Source organism: Gekko japonicus, unplaced genomic scaffold (assembly GCF_001447785.1).
Source record: "Gekko japonicus isolate JY-2015 unplaced genomic scaffold, Gekko_japonicus_V1.1 scaffold66, whole genome shotgun sequence".
NCBI lineage: Eukaryota > Metazoa > Chordata > Lepidosauria > Squamata > Gekkonidae > Gekko > Gekko japonicus.
Genome location: NW_015163605.1, coordinates 1,981,139 through 2,001,945, shown reverse-complemented (window position 1 = coordinate 2,001,945; position 20,807 = coordinate 1,981,139). Strand labels below are relative to the sequence as shown.

General features: G+C 45.8%; 1 protein-coding gene across 1 annotated transcript in view; it reads left to right on the top strand.

Annotated features, from left to right (window-relative positions):
• The window catches only part of MYO3B (myosin IIIB), a 426,227-nt gene that overhangs the window by 270,546 nt on the left and 134,874 nt on the right, over positions 1-20,807 (top strand). The window contains 5 exon segments of the mRNA XM_015407261.1: positions 1,474-1,551; positions 3,888-4,093; positions 10,842-10,953; positions 16,224-16,386; positions 19,516-19,641. Coding sequence (XP_015262747.1) covers positions 1,474-1,551; positions 3,888-4,093; positions 10,842-10,953; positions 16,224-16,386; positions 19,516-19,641 — 685 coding nt within the window.

Genomic DNA, 20,807 nt, shown 5'->3' with positions numbered 1-20,807 from the left:
AGTAACCACTTTTATCATTCAGCATATAGAACCTAGAAATGTTTTACAACCCTCCCTATATCAAATGTTTGGGGCCTGTAATATAGGTATAAACCCCACAGCAAAACAGAAGAAAATTCCATCACATTAAAAATAAATCTGTAATAAGCCCCCACCCTTAACCCTGAGGCCACAAAACTAACCCAAACAAGAAGGTCTTAGAACCGCCCCAAAAAGTGTTCAGGCTTTGAATTTGGAAAGAGTTTTTTTAAGAGTGAGGGGAGGGGAACCACTGAGAATGTCTCTGTTTGCATCCTTGCTATCAGAGCCTAATGCATGCAGCATCTCATAGTATCTTGTTATGATCCCTCAGATCAATATAAGGTATATGGAGATTAGGCGAGTGCTGGGCAGACCCTCCTGGAGTGAAAGACTTGTCTCTTTATGTAGGGCATGGGTGAAAATGATTTAATAGTCCAGTCTTGAAGAGAGTCACAAGTGGGCTTAGAAAGGCATAACTCTGTTTAGGATGACAATGTTAAATTTCTTACTGGAATTGTCTCTCATGGGGTGCTCAAAGCAGAAGATGGGAGGTACCTCTTTGGTCTCTTCCATACCATGCTGGCACTCTACCAATTGACCTATACCAGCTTAAGGAATGATTAGATGTGATGGCATCCTCGGGTCCAACCCAGGACCACCACCATTTGAGAGCCTAATGGGTGATTTAAAAATGCCACAAGTGTGACCAGGCACCCTCATCCCCCTTTGCCAAGCAACTTTCCAAGCGCTGAGATGGGGCCCCCCCCCCCCCCCGCAGCAGTTCTGGCACTTGAAAAGGTATGTCCATGGAGGAAACAAGAGTATCTGGTCCCACTGAGCTCACAGCATTTTAAAATTGCCCTGTTAGGCTATAAAAGGTTGGCGGCAGCCCCAGGTCTGACAACATGTCTAGTTGTGTCCTTACGTTCACTCCTGATGTAGGGACTCAGTGGAATGCAGACTTTTTAATAATGCAGGAACAGTGGTAACCTAAGCAGAGTTACCCAGCTCTAAGTTCACTGAAATCAGTGGCCTTATAAGGATGCTTCTCTCCTTAGCATGGATAGTTAAATAGATAATACAGTCTCAACAAAGCATTGCAATCCTAAGCAGTGTTGGTGGTGGAAAGTGCCATCAAGTTGCAGCTGATTTACGGTGACCCTGGCCTGTAGGGTTCTCAAGGCAAGAGACAAACAGAGGTGGCTTGCCATCGCCTTCCTCTGCATAGCAACTCTTGACTTCCTTGGCGGTCTCTCATCCAAGTACTAACCAGGCCTGACCCTGCTTAGCCTCTGAGGTCTGACAGGCTTGAAATCAATGAGCTTAAAAGGGTGTAACTCTGCTGAGCATTACACTGTTTATCTGGCTTAGGTGGCACATGGCTGAGAACACCTAATGTAAACCTCCTGAATAAATACATATTTCCGTATACCTCTGACTTTATGCTTCCAGGTTGACACTATGGAAATTATGAGACACCCTGGCGAAACAACCAACATGAAGAGACAAACGGTGGCTTCCTATTTCAGGGTACCTATATTGTGATTTTACTATTCTGTTGTGACTGTCCTTGTAAGGTTGGCAGTGTGCTGGGGGCTGTGTACAGCACGTATGATATCTGTCTAGTAGGATTTCCAGAGATGGACAAGATAGGGATGGAGGAACTAGTCAGGAAATGACATAGAATCATAGAGTTGGATAATCATTACAGTTGGGAAGAATCAAACGGCTGTGAGAAGGTAAGTTGAGTTGATGAGGGGTGGGGGCTCAGGTAGGTTCAGTAAATGGTTACTAAATTAATGGTCTCAAGCAGAGAAGAACCGCCTTAAAATAAGACCTTTTGCTTAGCGAGAGGGATTCATCTGGGACACGTATTTATTTATAAAATTTATGACCCACCTTTCTGTCCCATCAGGGCTACCAGATGGCTAACAATCAAAACAAGCATTTTAAAACCGTATCATAAAAACAATTAAAATCAAAACTAAAATACATATTTAAAAGTAACAGACAAACAACAGGTAAAATATAGGGCAGGAATGAGGGACCACTGAGGGGCCACCAGACCAAGGGGAAGAAAGCTCCTCACCTGCTGGCCAGGTACAGTGACAGAAGGGGACAGACAAATCTTCCTGGAGAGAGAGTTCCGTGGTTTTGGTCCCATGGCCAAAAGGGCCCTTTCTCAGGTTTACACCTGCCTCAGAAGGCTGGGTCACCCCAAGCAAAACCTTGGAAGGTGACCTTAGCAGTCAGGTAAGTTCATATTGGAGTAGGCGATCCCTTCAGATATGCTCATGCCAAACTATGGAGGGCTTCAAAGGTCAACACCAGCACCTTGAATTGTGCCTGGAAACAAATTGGGAGTGTAGATGGGCCAAGACAGGAGTCACATGGTCCCTACAGCCTACTCCAGTCAACATCTTGGCTGCAGCATTTTGTGCTAGTTGAAGTTTCCAAACACTTTTCAAGGGCCAGTCGCATGTAGAGTTCACTGCTGTAATTTAATCTAGATGTTGCCAGGGCATGCCCCACAGTGGCCAGAACTTTTCTGCCCATGAAAGGCTGTAGTTGTTTATCCAGTCAGAGCTGGTAAAAGCCATGCCTGGCCTCAGCTGCCACCTGCTTCCCCATTCCCAACCTGTTCCTCCAAGGGGAATGGAAACCCATCCAGAACCTTCAATCCCAGGTCAGACTTTCCACCCACCAATAGCACTCCCATCTTGTCAGGATTAAGCCTCAGACCAATTTCCCACAAGCCGCTGCTCCGCCCTCACTCTTCCCTTTCCCCCAGTCGTATGTGTCAATTTCCCACTATTTGCTGCGTGGCTGCATTTTGCCCCGCAGCTCCGCCCGATTCCCCCCGCCTCTACTCTTTTTTTTTTTTTTGAGGATCGAGTAGAGGCGAGGGCGGAGCAGCACCTTGTGGGAAATCGGTCTCAGAATATTAGCATGCATCCACTTGCAATGCAATCCTATGCAGAGTTATCTATCACACTTTTATCCCACCTTTCCTCAGGGGGGCATACATGGTTCTCCTGTGTTCCCTTGATCCTCACAACAATCTCATGAGTTAAGTTAGGCTGAGAGAGAGCCAGACCAAGGTTACCTAGTGGACCTTATTGCAGACTGTGGATTGAACGCAGGCATTCCCAGTCCTAATAGGGTTGCCAAGTCCATCTTCCACCCCCAGCGGGGGACTTTGGGGGTGTTCCTGGAGGGGGCGGGGCATCCCCGATGTGATGACATCACGTTGGGGACATCTGCCGCCCCCCCACCCGCCCGTGTGCCGGATCTCCAGAAACAGCAGTTCCCTGCACTTAAAGGAGCCAGCATTTCCCTTTTAAATGCAGGAGCCGGCGTTTCCCCTTTAAGAGCAGCCGCATTTCCCTTTTAAGAGCACGAAGTTGACATTTCCCTGCAAGCTTGCAAGCTTGCGGCGATCGGGCTTGGGAGGAAACACGGGTTCCACACACTTAAAGGGAGAGAGGTGGGTGGCTGTGGGTGTTGGGGGTGGGGCTTCTCCCGCCGGCCATCTGGCCGGCAGTGGGTAGAAACCCCCCCCAAATGGGGGACCCCTGGCAAACCGGGGGGGTTGGCAACCCTAAGTCCTAGCCTGACAGTATAATCTCTACAACCATACTGGTTCCCCATAGGTTCACTCTGGAGCTGCTCCACATTGGACTGTACTGATGAGGTATGATGTCATGCATTTTAAAAAAATTGTAGTGTATTTTTATGTTTGTTCCATGAGAAAGGGGAGATGTGACCGGAAGAGACTGCATACACAGAATTTCATTTCTTTAGCTATTATTTGCACTTTTTAGGTTTTTTGTTTTATCTTTTCATTCTGTGTTTTAATTTCTTAGTATTCTCTGATGGATCTATTATCCAAAATGGTGGTTGGACAGCCACATTTTGTTCGTTGCATTAAGCCCAATGATGACCGGGAAGCGCTGAAATTTTCCAAGGCAAGAGTTTTAGTGCAACTGCGCTACACCGGTATTCTAGAGACCATCAACATACGACGGCAAGGGTATTCTCATCGCATTCTCTTTGAGGAGTTTGTGAAAAGGTAAGCCATTGTCTTGCTAGGTAATATAAACATTAACCTTTGGCGTTTCATTCAGTTGGACTTCGGCCAATCTATACATACAGAGGGATCATGTCATTCCTAAAACTCTGCCAACTCATGGTACTGATGGGAAATCACATGTTTAACTACCTCCCCGTGTGTAAAAAGCCCGAACAAACTCAAAATGATTTATATTTTAAAAGGTAGTATGTCAGAAAGAAAGATCCTGACAGTCTTTCCAATGATATGGTGTTGTTCTATTTGCAAACAGTTGTGTTAACATTAGTGGGGTTTGTTTTTGTTTTTTAACATTCAAGATCTTCAACCTGTAATATCATCATCATTATGAATGTGATGCAAAGTACCCTTCACTTTGTTAACTCTTGCATCCCCATCTGAATAAACTGATTACTGGATTTGATTTTGAACTAGCCTCTCTTTGTAAGATTTTCCCTTCCAAACCTTTCTGATGTGACTATAAATTGACCTGACTGATGTACCCCTCTGTGCATCTGAAGAAGTTATCTCTGATGCACAAAAGCATATGCTGGAATAAATTTTATTGGCCTTTAAGGTGCCACAGGATTCCTACTTTATTCATCCATACAGTCTCCTCTTTTCTACTTCTAGCTTTTTACACATACACCCTCCCCAAGCAGCAATGGTCTGTAAGCCCCAAACGTGACAGTAGTTGCAAGAGTCTCCCTAGCTAAGCAAAGGTGTGGATACTTTCCCCTCTTTGGTTTCCTGTTGTTGTTGTTGTTCAGTCGCACAGTCGAGTCCGACTCTTCGCAACCCCATGGACAAGCTCCCGCCAGGCCCTCCTGTCTTCCGCTGTCCTCTGAAGTTGGCTCAATTTCATGTTCGTTGCGTCGATAACACTGTCCAACCATCTCATCCTTTGCCGTCCCCGTCTTCTTTGACCTTCAATCTTTCCCAGCATCAGGGTCTTCTCCAGTGAGTGCTCCCTTCTCATTTGGTGGCCAAAGTATTTGAGCTTCAGTTTCATTATCTGGCCTTCCAGGGAACAGTCAGGGTTGATTTCTTTGAGGATTGACTGATTTGTTCTTCTTGCAGTCCAAGGGACTCTCAAGAGTCTCCTCCAGCACCATAGTTCAAAAGCATCTATTCTTCGGCGCTCGGCCTTCCTTATCGTCCAACTCTCGCAGCCATACATGACTACTGGGAATACCATTGCTTTGACCATGCGGACTTTTGTTGGCAGGGTGATGTCTCTACTTTTTATCATGCTGTTTAGGTTCGCCATCGCTTTCCTCCCAAGGAGCAGGCGTCTTTTAATTTCATGGCTGCTGTCACAGTCTGCGGTGATCTGGGATCCCAGGAACGTGAAGTCTGTCACCACTTCCACGACTTCCCCTTCTATTTGCCAAGGAGTGATGGGGCCGGATGCCATGATCTTAGTTTTTTTGATGTTGAGCTTCAAGCCCACTTTTGCGCTCTCCTCTTTTACTCTGAGCAGGAGGCTCTTTAGGTCCTCTTCACTTTCTGCCATTAGAGTGGTATCATCTGCATATCTGAGGTTGTTGATCTTTTCCCCAGCAATCTTAATTCCAGCTTCCTGTGCCCTGTACTAAATGTTGGGGGGGGGGGGAGAGATTTTGATCTCAGGTTCTGTCTGGAAGTAGCAGCTTCTCCCTAACCTGGGATCTGTGTAGACTCTCGGTAATTCAGTGTTAAGAGAAATAAATTTTGATTTTAGGTAAGACCCACAGATTGGTGGATTTTGCTGTTTAGCTATAGAATCATAGAATCATAGAGTTGGAAGGGACCTCCAGGGTCATCTAGTCCAACCCCCCTGCACAATGCAGGAAATTTACAAATACCTTCCCCTCCACACTGTAGTGACTGCTGTTCCATGCCCAGAAGATGACAAAAAACCTCCAGGATTGCTTCCTGACCCCAAAGTGGCAATCAACATTTCCCTGGGCATGTAAAAAAGGGCCACAAGAACTAAGCACTGAGGCAACCCTTCCTGCCCTCCCTCTCATGATCTGCCTGAATTCACAGAATCCACATTGCTGTCAGATGGCCATCTAGTCTGTCTGAAAACCTGTTTGAAAAAAGAAGGAGAGCCTACCACTTCCCAAGGAAGCCAGTTCCACTGAGGCACCGCTCTGTCAGGAAGTTCTTCCTAATGTTTAGCAGAAAACTCTTCTGATTTAATTTCAACCCGTCGGTTCTGACCCAACCTTCTGGGGCAACAGAAAACAACTCCACACCATCCACTAGATGACAGCTCTTCAAGTACTTGAACATGGTTATCATATCACCTCTCAGTCGTCTCCTCTCCAGGCTAAACATACCTCATAGGACTTGGTCTCCAGACCCCTCACCATCTTTGTTGCTCTCCTCCGGACACGTTCCAACTTGTCTATATCCTTCTTAAATTGTGGTGTTTGTTCTGTTATAATTATTCACTTCCTGGAGTTTCCTGGCCTGTGCCAGTCTGTAACATTTCTTGAACTGCAATGGTGTAGTGTCAGAGAAGGATCTAGGAGACTCAAGCCTGAAACCTGGCTCCGCTGTGGAGTTCTCCTCTGGGTACCCTGGGGCTCATCACTGGCTCTCAGAGTAGCCCACCTCACAGGTAGTTGTGAGAATGATGTAACTTGCTTTGGGTTCCCATTGGGAAGGAAAGTGGGGTATAATTAACTAATTTATCAGGAATAGTTCTATAATAATTTCTTTCCCAACAGTTCATTCTCTTGTAATCCCCATGAGCTGCTATTTTAGCTGTTTTGACACTGTATAAAATGTGGCTTTGTTGGTGTTGTGATTTCATGTTTTGATTTTAGTGTGAGTTTAGGCAATGTCATGTTTAATATCCTTGCGTTTATCGGAAGTCACCTTGAAGGCCTTTTGGAAGGCAAAATGGTGCAATAGAAATACAGGAATAAAATTAAATTATAAATCTGTATATTGAGTGGGGAATCTCAGCCCTAACAAATCAAGTATTTTTAGTTACTTAGTGGTGGGAAAACATAAAAAAAGCTCTGAGGGGAAAAACAGGTCAAATGCTAAACAGACTGGCATTTCTTTGTTCCTAATCAAAAAAGCCATTAGGCAGGTATGAACAAGAGTTTCAAAGGCAGTAAACCTGAGGATATCAAAGATTTTTTTTCTAAGCCAGCGAGTTAATTGGTATTTTGATTCTTTTGAGCAACTTAACAACAAAAACAGATGAGCCAGCAGTTTTTTTCTCCCCTTGATATTATTAAACAAATAGGTGCATTTCTTTATCTTCCAGTTCAATAGCTGCTGTTTTGTAAACTCTTATGTTGAAGAGGCAGAACAAAGCCATCAAAGGCAGGAGGAAACAGAGACTAGGGGGGTTTATCAGGTTAGAGGTTAAAAAAAAAAAAAGCTGAAGTCTTGTTTAATGGTTCCCCAGCTTTTGTTTTGGAATTACTTTGTGGTTAGTGGTTAACAGCCTTGGACTCTAATCTGGAGAATGAGGTTTGATTCCCCACTCCTGCACATGAAGCCAGCTGGGTGACCTTGGGTCGGTTGCAGTTCTCTCTCAGAACTCTCTCAGCCCCACCTACCTCACAGGGTGTCTGTTGTGGGGAGGGGAGGGGACTATGATTGTAAGCTGCTTTGAGACTCCTTAGGGTAGAGTGGGTATAAAAACCAACTCTTCTTCTTCACCTGGCAGCCCTGAAAGGTAGCTTGTTATGTGAAAACAGGAAGTTGCATCTCTACCAATTCACACTCAAAGTATTGGCCAAACTACACGATTAACAAGTCTGGTTTGGGAAATACCTGGAGATTTGGAGCCTGGGGAGGGGAGGGTTTGGGGAAGGGAGGGACCGCATCAGGGTATAATGCCATAGAGTCTACCCTCCAAAGCAGCCATTTACTCCAGGGGAATTGATCTTGGTCATCTGGAGATCGATTGTAATAGCAGGAGATCTCCTGGTGCCATCTGGAGGCTGGCAACCAGGGGTCATTTCGTAGAAAAAGAGCTAGGGGGACTCATTAGCATAACTCATTAGCGTATGCCACACCCCCTGACATCACCGGAAGTGTGTCCTCCCCACAGCCGGCGGCAACCTCCAGCAGGCACCAGCAGGGAGCTCCAGGCCCCGCCCTCCCGCACCTCACCCGGGGGATGGCGTCCCCCGCGTCCCCCCCCCAAATGACCCCTGCTGGCAACTCTAGGTTTCTTCATGTGTCAGGCTCTGCATGTGCAGCCCCACAGTTAGCCCCACAGTGCTTGCTAGGGGTGGGATCTCCTGTTGTCAGCTCCCATCCTCTGCTGGCAGTCTGGCAGCCAGTGGAAGGGGGAGAAATAGCCATTGCTCTAGGAATGACCAGAAACTCTATGGTTTTATGGAAATGGATACGCTATAATAAACTCCTTGGTCCTTCCCCCCACATCCCACCCGCTACTGAGAAGCCCTTACATGGGTTCTTGCTAGACATTTCTGTCATTATGGGTTCATTTTGACAGGTGCAGATTCAGGAGTTTCAGGAATGTATAGAATGGATCCTGTGTGAACGAGAGACACCAAAATAACTGGGGATCTTCGGCTGAGTCTTGTCTACCTGCCCTTTAAGTTTGGTGGTCATTTCCCCAGGGAAATGCTTGGGGGGGGGATGTAACTCAGACCCTGTAAATCCCATCCTCACCAAACATGGAGGGCAGGTAGAGGAGAGTCAGCTGGAGATCCCCTGCAAGTTTGGTGTCTCTAGCATGCCGGCAGGGGGGGGGCATTCTACCATGTCACGAACCTCACAAACTGAACCAGTTCGTGAGGCGGCTAAAAGTTAATGCCGGTCTGTGGTTCATGAACAGGGCACGGCATGAACTGAACTGCATGTTCCTGATGCGTGCGCATCCCTAGCGATTTTACTTTAACTTGAGTCTTAATTTTACAGCCATGCCGAAGATATGGTACCTGAATTTGCCTGTGATTTTTTTTTTGTAATGAAGATAGATGTGCAGCTCATTTTTGTTGTAAACTAATTGTAGTCTTGACAGAATCTCTGTTTCAACCATCCCTCAATGTCAGTTATGATAAAGAGACAGCTAGCACTTAAGTACTGGATACAAATGGAATTAATGGGGGGGGGGGCTTAAGGAAATGCTTCCCTCTCAAATTTGGTCTTAAAAGTTTACACTTATATTCTGATTCCCCCCCCCCCCCCCCCCCCAGATTTTCCAGTTAGGAACGCTGTTGAGTTTACGGGTTTAAAAGAAGATGTAAAACTATTGCCTTGGATCCTAAGGAGCCCTTTTTTTATATGGGAAAAAATGCCCACCAAGGCACTGTGGGAGAAAAGTGAAAGGTGGTTGTCCTTGTTTTGTGCAATGATAGCTGCTGTGGAGCCCACCTCTCATCGTGGCTCTGGGCGAACTCTTGCACAAGCAGTGGAGGAACAGCATGAGGAAGTTTTTGTTCATGGTTCTTTGCATGCCACCCAATTTAGCAAACTGACACATTGTTGCTTTAAAATATACCAAGAAATAAAATGAATTTCCAAAGCGGTACTTGAAATTGCAGGTGTCTGATTGAAAACTCTGAACCTTAGACGCAGGCCACATGCTAATGTACGTATCAGAGCCATGATGCCATCAGGGTTGCCATTCTCCAGATGGCAGCTGGAGATCTCCTGGAACTACAGCTGGTTTCCCGCCGACAGAGATCTGTTCCCCTGGAGAAAATGGCTGCTTCGGAAGGAGGATTCTGATGGAAGGAGGCACAGCACATTCTGGGATTCCCAGGATGCAGGGTAGTTTAGCCAGTGTCCTTTCCTCCCCAGTATGCAGATAAGAATTAGGTGGGTAATTTCAAGAGAGAAACTACAGCTGAAGATGTGTCTGTAGGTGCTCAGGACCACTGGCAGAATGCATGGTAACCGTGGAAAATATTCCCTAAAGTTTGCAAGCAAATCAACTTAAACTTGCAGCAAGCTGGTCATTTGTATTGGCTGCCATGTGCTTTATGGGTATTTGCTGTGCTTGGTGGGAGGTTTGAAGGTGGGGACCTGTGGAGCATGACGTCATGTACGCTGCTACAGCACTTCTAGGGAGACCCTGGAAGTGACATAGGGTGGCTGTAGGAATTGCTGGAAACTCTTGAGCTGCTCTGCATCACTTCTGGTTTTCCCTGGATGTGACATAGCAACACTCACAAAAGGTAAAGGTAAAGGTTCCCTTGCTCGAAAGCCAGTCGAATCCGACTCTAGGGTTGCGGTGCTCCTCTCCGTTTCAAAGCCGAAGAGCCAGCGCTGTCCGAAGACATTTCCGTGGTCGTGTGGCTGGCATGACTAAACACCAAGGTACACGAAACGCTGTTACCTTCCCACTGAAGTGGTACCTATTTATCTACTTGCAATTTCTTGCTTTTGAATTGCTAGGTTGGCAGGAGAACAAACACAATACCAACTTTTAAAAAAATTCTCACCATAGCAGGAGGCCTGGCAGCCGTAATTGTGTCAAACCAGGTTTGAAAAAGAATATACTAAGAACTGAGAAAACTGTGGAAAGTGGACAATTAGAGGATATCATGTGGATGCTTAAAAATAAACACTCCAGTTTGGAAGCTATGCTAGAGAAGAACCTCCTTGTAGATGCAGCATTGCTCAGAGTGGATTTATACTGCCTTTGACCAACTTCTTGGCTGAATACTTATGATCTTCAGTATTTACAGGAATTTCTGAATCTAGGAATCATAAGTTCTGCTACAACAAACTTATTCTTTGTTCTTTTTTTTTCCTGTAGGTATTATTATATTGCTTTCAAGGCGCATGAGACTCCAGTTGCCAGCAAAGAGAGCTGCATTGCTATTCTGCAGAAAGTCAAGTTAGACAAGTGGGTACTTGGGAAAACAAAGGTAGGATACGTTCTGTCTCCTTTCTCTTAGAGCAGGAGGTACGGTCAATGTGATAGCTCTATAACATCTTGCTGTAAAATGGAAAGAAGCAGCTACACAGCCTTCCTGTGTTTGAAAGCTATCTGTAGTCCTTGCACTAAACTTCCATAGCTTGTGAAACTTTATTTTCTCCCTAGCCAAAAGCTCTGCCTTTGAGGAGAAATGAATGTACAGCCTCACACAAAAATGACATATATTGCAGCCCTCTAGAGCTCTTGGGGATGTCCCAGCACTGAGGAATGCTACCTTCTGCTTCTTTTACTAGAGAATGTGGGGGGGGGGACATCAAAAGATGTGATCTTTGAAATATGGGACATTCCAGTAAGGGGTTGGCAATGTGGAACAAGGACTAGTGATTCAAATAAGGGCCATTTGGTAGTCTTATTATATTCACTGTGCCACAATTTAAGTTGATTCAAATATTAAGGGCAGAATGTGACACAATTCTCATGGGACTGCAGGTGAAGGAATCATATATTTGAGCTGTAGCCCTCTGGTGGTTAGTGGTTACAATGTTCTTAGGGTTGCCAGCTCTGGTTTGGGAAATTCGTGCTGATTTGACAGTGAACCCTGGGAAGGGCAGAATTTGGGGAGAGGAAGGACCTCAGTGGGGTATAATGCCATAGAGTCCATCCTCCAGAAGAGCCATATTCTCCCAATGTCTGTAATCTGGAGATGAACTGCAATTCTGGGAGATCTCCAGGCTGAACCTGGAGGTTGGCAACCTAAACAGATCTCCTGTTCAAGCCCTGAACTAAGCTTAAACAAACAACCCGATCCAATTCATGAAATGTGTCTAATTTTATATTTGTACACACGCATAGGGATTGGCATGAACCGGATCACAAACTAAAGTTCATGATAAATTTTGCCCAGTTTGTGGTTTTAAGCTGTTCGTGGAGGTTCATGCCAGTTGGTGAATGGATACATTTCCAGACAGACTGTCTCTGCCCAGTCTAAATGTTTACCAAATTTCGAAGCAACGGGGAGGCAGAACTCAGAGGGCATGTAGAGGAGCATCCGGGAGGGGGGTCCCCTGTAGGGGGTTGCATTCAGATCTTCCCTAGCCAAAAATATACCCAAAAAATACTGTATCAGTGTTTCGGGGTATATTTCAGCATCCCAAAAATATCCAGGATTTTAAAGAAAAATGAAAAAAATCCTGAAAAAATCTCAGATATTTTCAGGAACTGGGAAGATTGGGAAAACAACTGAGAGGCGAGGAGGCTGCTCCTTGTCTATCAGCTGTCCCCCCTTTTACTTCTGCAGTATATTTAAACCAGGCTGTTTTAAAGAGACTGTAAAAAAAATCAGGGAAACAGCTGAGAGACTGGGAAACTGCTCCCACCTATCAGCTGTCCCCCCCTTTTTCTTCTGCAATCCCTTTAAACCAGAAGAGATCGGGAAACAGCTGAGAGGCTGGGAAACTGCTCTGTGCCTATCAGCTGTCCTCCTTTTTCTTTTGCAGTCCATTTAAACTAGGATGGTTTAAAGGGACTGTAGAAAAGATCAGGGGAACAGTTGAGAGGCTGGGAAACTGCTCCCCACCTATTAGCTGTCCCCCTTTTTCTTTTGCAGTCTATTTAGACTAGGATGGTTTAAAGGAACTGCAGAAAAGATCGGGAGAACAGCTGAGAGGTGGGAGTCGCTACCCAAAGAGGCAGTCTCCTAATTAGTTGTGGGAATTAGCTTTAAGGAGACACAGCGAGGGTGGGTAACTGGAATTTCTCACCTATATATACAGGGATTTTTCCCTTGAGAGAACTCTCAAAATAAACCAGGCGAATCTTCAACCAGAAAGGTTTATATTAAGAGTGAGAAAAGAATAAACAAAAACACACAATAAACACACACACAACAGCTAACGAAGAGAAAATCAGAGTGAAAAGTACTGAGAGCGTAGAGTGATTTCAGCAAGAGTACTTTTATTTAGCAGGAACAAGACGAAGATAGACGGCTCGCAGGCCGGCTTATATGCCCAGAAAAACCCACCACCAAAACACACCCCCTACTATGCTATAGGCTATTTACAGTAGCCGAGAGTCTCATAGGCTCTCGGCAGCGGACCTGGCCCTCTGATAGGTGCGGGCTAGGATCCGCTCGGCTATTGTTCATGGGGATCGAAGCTACAGACCTATGCATGACCGCATGGCCCAACGGTCGCGCACGTGGTCATGGCGGCAGTACATTACACAGAGGGAAAAGAGAGAAAGCTTTTTTGGCGAAGGGTGATAATTACCATGCTTGCAGAGGTCCATGCAAGCAACAACAAAATGACCTGTGTTTTATGAAGGAGATCCACAAGAGTAGGGGTGTGGGAAGGATCCAAGACACAAATACACTGCTGGGAAGCAGGGTGCTCCTGATATAGGGCAAAACGTACCCTCGGGTGAGTATGATATGTTTGCCGGAAAAACAATAACTTAATGGGCTTTCTTGAGGTAGACAATGATGAGGGAGAGGTTTGATGATCCTACAAGTACCAGGAAAGAAGGGCTAATGGGTTAGGAGAATAGAATCAAGTGTTGCTTAATTAAGGGTAAATGGGTACAGGGAAGTGAAGCTTGGCTTTTAATTAAATTAGTTCAAGGGTGAGTCAATAGGTTTTGGGAGACCCATCGTCCTAAATTATGCATCTCTCTGGGGCATTGAGAGGGTAGTAGACAGACAGTTGCTCTTACACTTCTAAACTTCATGTTCAGACTTGTTTCTTTTTATTATTATTATTATTATTAGCATCCATTTTGGGCCAGGCAGTGTCTTGCACTTAATATTTGGAGGTGATATTTTAAGAAAGGTGTTTATGGTTATTCTAGGAGGGGACTGACTGCTAACACCACCACCCATATCTCCAGGAATTTCCCACCTCAGAGCTGGCAACCTTATTGATAGGTTTAGCAGGTTCTAATGAGCAAGGGTCTCCCTCAACCCTGTAGTAAATGTTGCAAAAAGGCCCGGCTAGCAGAGTCAAAGCAACTCCTTATTTACTGTGCTCTGCCTCACCTGCATCCCTAGTGGCTGCAATTAACAGAACTGCATTAAAAGGGGGGAAGTCAGATACCATCTGAATGCAGTGTAATGCTGGTTTCAGGGGCCCTCCAGCTGACTTGGGCCTAAGGTTGCCAGGTTCCTACCTGGCAATCCAGTGGGGGGGAGAAGCTCCGTGTCTGGGAGTCTCTCTCTTCCGCATAGCGTGCATACCCAGCAATGATGTCACCCAAAAGTGACATCATCCCGCCAGGCATGTCATTGAGGGGCACTCTAGCATTTGGCCTTAAAACTCTATGGTACCATAGAGTTTTAAGGTTGAACACAAGAGCGTCCCCTGACAATGTGCCTGGTGGGTGACATCATCGCGCCAGGCACGTCAGCCCAATTCAGGCACTTTGGGGGCAGGGTTCCCCCCGGTGGCCAGATCTGGGTCACTGGGTCGGGGGCCCCTAGAGCAGGCAACCCCCCTCCGGGGACCTGGTAGCCCTACTTGAGCCCTGGGAATTTTGTCCCTCCAATCCCCTCCTTAGTGGCCCTATATTCTAATTAAAAATGCACTCTTTTAAAAGCCTTAGAAAGCCACAGCATTTAAGAACTGCCTATATACACAGTGTGAGCATATTGGTGGGTGGATTATAGCTTTTTGAGATTATATATAGTTTGTACCATGTGCCTGACTTAACTTTTACATTGCTTCTAAGAGTTAGTCTCAGCAGGCAAACAATTCAAGTGGTGTATCCCCCCCCCCCCTTGAGAATGCAAAAATGCAGATTGGAAAGCTTCATGTTTGATTGCTTCTCCATTTAAAAATGCTCCTTACACAAAAAAATCCTAAAGAGATCAGGAAGAAGGCAGGGCTGAACCCTTCATGCAAATTTGTTAGCATTCTTTGAGCTGAGGGCTATTTCTGATTCACATTTGTAATTCTCCCACCTGGTCTATGCCAGCCACATAGTTGCATGTACAATGTATTAAGTCAGGGGTCGTTTCGTAGAAAAAGAGCTAGGGGAACTCATTAGCATAACTCATTAGCATATGCCACACCCCCTGACATCACCGGAAGTGTGTCATAAGGCCACACACCCTGACATCACCGGAAGTGTGTCATAAGACCACACACCCCGCCCCCAACGGTCCCGGCCGCTGCCGGCGGCCTTGCAGCTCCACTGCTGAGCCCCATGAGGGGCCCGGTGGTGGACCTGCAAGGCCGGCGGGAGTACAAGGAAGCCCTGCGAAGGCCCTCCCTGGCCCCAGGCAGGCAGGGATGGGGAGAGGCAGGGAGGAAGCAACTTACCCTCCCTCTTCTCCTGCCTCCTCCTGGCTGAATGAGGGCCGGAAGCGGGGCGGCCGGAAGCAGGGGGCGGGGCTTCATCATGTGCCCCGCCCCCTGTACCTCACCCGGGGGAACTGCGTTCCCCCCCCAAAATGACCTCTGTATTAAGTTACAACTGGTAGTCTGTAGCCACTGAATATGCTAAATTAGCTGGCATTTTTGTGTATACTTTAGAGGGGATCAGTTTTTAAAGAACTCCTACAATGTCCATTAATTTAAACAGCAATGTGCAAACATGTTTTACAAAGGTCCACAAGCTGTGACATAGAGCATCAGTGGGCAATTCCGTTGCCGCTTTCCAAGAGATATTATTTACTTTTGGTTGCCATGTTATGCGAGAGCTTTTCAGATGCTAGAGTTATGCATACAGGGAGCCCACCAATCGCATGTAATGGGTGAGGATACTACTTGTGACCAATGTTCCCTCTAAGCTGTGGAGTGAGCAAAAATTCTACTTTGTGAGCTACTGGCATTAAAGTTGTGAGCGAGCGATTTGGCTGCTGCATAAATTAGTCTGCTCTGGAGCCATCCTTCCTGAGCTAAGACAAAAATGTGTGAGCCGGAGGCTAAAAATCTGTGAGCTAGCTCACACCAACTCAGCTTAGAGGGAACTATGCGTTGTGACCTTCCCTATATGTGTGCGGTCGCCATCTTGTGTGAATAGGGGCAGCATGTGTCTTTCCCATGTCTTAGTACATGCAAAGTGACCACTGGAATTTACACGTACCAAGGCTGTATACACATGGTAAATACACATGTTGCCCCTGTTCACTAAACATGGTGACCATATACACCAGCAATATACATTGCTAGCAGTGCTCTCCTTATGCACACTTGGTGGGCTACTGGTACATGTTACTGTAAGTCTAAAAAGGTCTGCCATGTGGACCCAATTCTTTCATTTCAGGTTTTCTTGAAGTATTACCATGTTGAACAACTGAACTTGTGTCTGCGTGAAGTTATAGGCAGGGTGGTCGTCATGCAGGCTTACACGAAAGGATGGCTTGGAGCGAGAAGGTACAAGAAACTCAGAGAGAAAAGAGCAAACAGCGCTGTTGCCATTCAGTCAGGTAAATGTTCTGAGTTCCCCGATAATCATAGATGATCCCAGAGCTTCAAGACTTTAAACTGAATGCAGATTTGCCTATCCATTTTCTTAATTGTTCGGTGTGAAATCAAAATAACATGCGGTGGGTTCTTTCCTTCCCATTAACTGATGCGGATATTACAGTGATTCATTACTAACTTACCAAATTAGTAATCGTTAATGTCTTTGCTTAAAACATTTTTATAGCCTTTGCCTGTAAACAAAGGCAGTCCATTCTTGCTAAATGTCTTTCCAAGGCTATGAAAGAAGAAAAAAGATTGTAAACTGCCTTTAAAGCAAGCATGGGGGGGAAACATACAAACAAGAAGGCATCACATTCCAGCTAGCTCATGTGTCTGGTGGGCTTTTTCCTAGAACCTTGAATTCATACAATTTTGAGTGCAGAATAATCACCATTTGGCTATAGAATGCTCAGTTTCAATCTGATCCCTACTAGGATGGTGGTTGTGCATTGGGGGGGGGGGGAGACTCTGGAAACTAGCATCATTCAACACTGGGACATCACTTTCAGTTGCATGTGCAGAAGTAACATCACAGCATCAGTGATGCTCTAGGTAACTCTCAGGGTACCACAGAGTTTTATGAAATTCCTCAAGCATTATGCAAACTTGGCTTTCCCTCCATTTTTGCTCCTGTTTCTCCCTCTAATCCCTACATGTGTTTTTAACATGGAAAAGTCTGGCTGCAGTTTTGGCATGGTAATGCAGGCGTGTGAATGCCCTGTTTTATATTAAGACTGCTACATACGATGGCCTAGAATACGGCAGACAAAATTATTCTAATTACAATTAATTAAAAAGAAGAGATTGGATTTATACCCCCGCCCTTCACCACCTGAAGGAGTCTCAGAGTGGCTTACAATCTCCTTTCCCTTCCCCTCCCCATGACAGACACCCTGTAAGGTAGGTGGGGCTGAGAGAGCTCTTTCGAGAACTGCTCCTGAGAGAACAGCTCTGAGAGAACTTGTGACTGGCCCAAGGTCACACCAGCAGCTGCATGTGGAGACATGGGGAATCAAACCCAGTTCTCCCAGATTAGAATCAGCACTCCTAACCACTACACCAAACTGGCTAAAAAAGGACCATGCCATCATTTCGTATCCTACTGAGAAATACACTGTTGAAGGCTTTTATTGTAAATTTGCCCAAGTTCTGAAGCTCAGGCTGAAAATGTCACACTGGAGTTGGATCCAGCGATCAATGGATGCAAGGATTGTGGATTATTCCCACTTTCCTCTCACCCCCAGCAGTCCTTTCCAACCTCAGGAAATATTAACAGGATCATAGGACCCACATAAACTAATAGCCATGTGGGTTAGGAAGTTGCTGCCAGAAAGGGGGCAAAATCACACCTCTTTACCTCTTCCATCAGTGGAAATGTACTAATGGAGTAGGCAGAAAGGATAATTTTGCTGCCTCCCGACCTGCATGTCTGTGAGTCCACATGGGTCCTGTGACCCCACAGATAAATTTCCCTGGAGTCAGAGAGGACTACTGGATAGGGAGGAGAACATGGGATAGATCTGTGGGAGGGGAGGGGGTGAATATTGAAAGGGGGAGGAGCTGGCTGTGGATCACAGCAGGCCCATAACCAGGATTTTGCGGCTTGTGGGGCTAAAATTTTTCTGGTGGGGCTGACGTTCTCAATGAATAGGAAAATCTTCCCCCCCCTGCCTTAAGCAAATATGACTCTTTCACCGCCACCAGTCCACCTGTCAATTTTGACACTGTCAGTTTTGCTTCATCCTCAGATTTTTTTCCTCCCTCTGTGTTATACACATATTTTTGCTTCCTTTCATTGTATGGAAGAGAAAGGAAGGCATCAGCAAGGGCAATGAAGGGACCAGTGTTAAAAAATTTCTTAAAAGAAGGAATTTCAAGGGAAAATCTTGTGGGGCTGTCCCTTTAAGAAAGAGGGCGGAACCCCGAATAGCCCCAACATAGCTATGGGCCTGGATCACAGGTAGAGCATCTATGTTGCTTGTAGATGGTCCCAAGTTTAGTCCCTGGCACCTCCAGCTAAAAGGATCAGGAAGTGATGGTAAAGACCTCTGCCCAAGACCCTGGACTGCCCCCACCAGCCACAGCAGATAATACTGACTTTAAGAGACCATTGATATGACTCACTGTCATGCAGCTTCCTATATTGTGTTCCAAGCACCATGCACCATTTCCAGCCTATGGAGAGGTGGCAAGGGCCTGGTGAGACTTGTGACCACCCTATCTTGCACAGCACATTTGTCACATTCGTTTTTTAGCTGAGGTGGAAGGAACAGCTTCAGAACAAAGTGCTGTTGTTTAAACAGGAACGTAGTGTCATTCCTCCTCAAAAGTTTGCTGAGCTAAGTGGCAACGCTGCATCTGGACCTTTGTACCAGCAGGCGTGGGGTTGGGTTCATGGGACAGTGCAGATCCCACAGGCTGGATGGGTTTGAAAGAGCAAGTTGAAAATAGCACCCATGTGAAAGATTCATGGAGAACAATGCAGAGACAGTAAACTTCAGAATCCCAGAGCCAGGAAGCAACATCAGGGGAAGGTCTTGGCCTCTATAACCTGTTGTTGGTTGTCCGGAGGAACTGGTTGGCTACTGTGTAAGGCAGGATGCTGGGCTTGATGGACTACAGGTGTGATCCAGCAAGGCTCTTCTTACATTCCTATGACCTCATTCTCACCACTTCATAGAATGGCCCTGGCACTTCAGAGTACCAAGGACTAGTTAGTTACCATCTGTCTGGCATTAATACTGCCTGTGTGTGTAAAGGAAGATAGATCTTCTAGAGGGTTGCTGCTGTCCTTTTTCTTTTCTTTTCTTTTTTTTAAATAACCTTCTGCTTTAGTACTGAAATAATGATAGTTTTGAATTTGCATATATTAAAAAAAGCAATAAACTTTTTGAAGTTGCTTCTCTTAGACAGACTTGAGTCATGAGCTGTCGTTCAACAGGGTGCCGAAGTGAGTTGGCACTTGGGTGGGATGAGGGAGAGGGGTGCGCTGAAGGGATAAAAAAAAACAAAACCATGGCACTTCTCTGACTCTGTAGCCTTTCTTTTCAAGTGAAGGTAATTTGCAACACATGCCTTTGTATTTTTAGCCTGGAGAGGATATGATGCACGCAGGAAGTTCCAGGATATAAAGAACAGAAGAGTGGATGCTGCTATTCATATTCAAGCAGGTAATTAAAACAATATTTTCACAGCTGACACCTATTTAACTCTGGGTAACTTCCCATGTCCGTGTTTGTGTCTGACAGAAATAACGTGCAGCCAAAACAAAAACAAAAAAAGGGCTCTTAGATATTCTGCTTCTGATCCTCGGTTTCTGTGCCATATGTCAGGATGCATTCAGACATCTGGGGAAAAAGCTCTGTCTGAACGAGGTCCAGCTGATTCGACATGCCAAGACGCTCATTACCTTGAGAGAGGCTGCAAGGATGACTGTTGTTACCTGTTTGGAATTGCTATCTAAATACGGATGGGCTCTGAACGTGTACGTGTGTAAACCCGGCACTCCCAAGCACATCGCCACAACCAGATTGGAGGTCCAAGGATGCTGAATCAAAATCTAAAATCTAAAAAAAAAAATTGATGAGTAAAGCTGGGTGCTGAGCACCGGAAAAGGTTGCCTTGGAGCCTGAGAAATGCACATTTGTTTGTTTATTTTGATATTTGTTGCCCCTTTTTTCTCTCTAACGGGGCCCCAAAACAGCTTATGATATTGCTCTCTTCTCTTCCTTGTTATCCTCACAACAACCCCATGAGGTAGGTTAGGCTAAGAGGATGTGACTGGTCCAAGGTCACCCAGCAAACTCCCATGTCAGATGGTGAGTCTGAACTTGAATTTCTGAGACCCTTGTTCAACTCGGTGACCGCTGCACCAAACTGGCTCTCTCACCATACATAAAGTCCTAAGAGCCACACTACACATGAGGGTGGCCATCTGTGGTTTCATCCCCCATGTGTAATCTAGCCACACAAAACAACTGCAGGAGTCCCAGTGTGAAATGGGGATATATGCTGGGTAGGGTTGCCAATCTCCAGGTGGGGCTTGGGGATCTCCCAGAGTTACAACGGCTCTCTAGACGCAAGGGATCAGTTCCCCTGAACAAAATGGCTGCATTGGAGGGTGGACTCTATGACATTATACCCCACTGAGGTCCCTCCCCAAAGCCAACCCTCCGCAGGCTCCACTCCCAAATCTCCAGAAATTTCTCATCCCAACCTGGAGTTGGTAAGGGGGATTTGAACTCTTCCCACTTGTGGCATTTCCCTGAACATCACACACACACACACGCACACGTGCACACAGACATTGCTCCTCATAGGGGGAAAAGTCAACTATTCTTGTTACGCTTGACTTTTTAATTTAATGGAGATAAAAACAGCT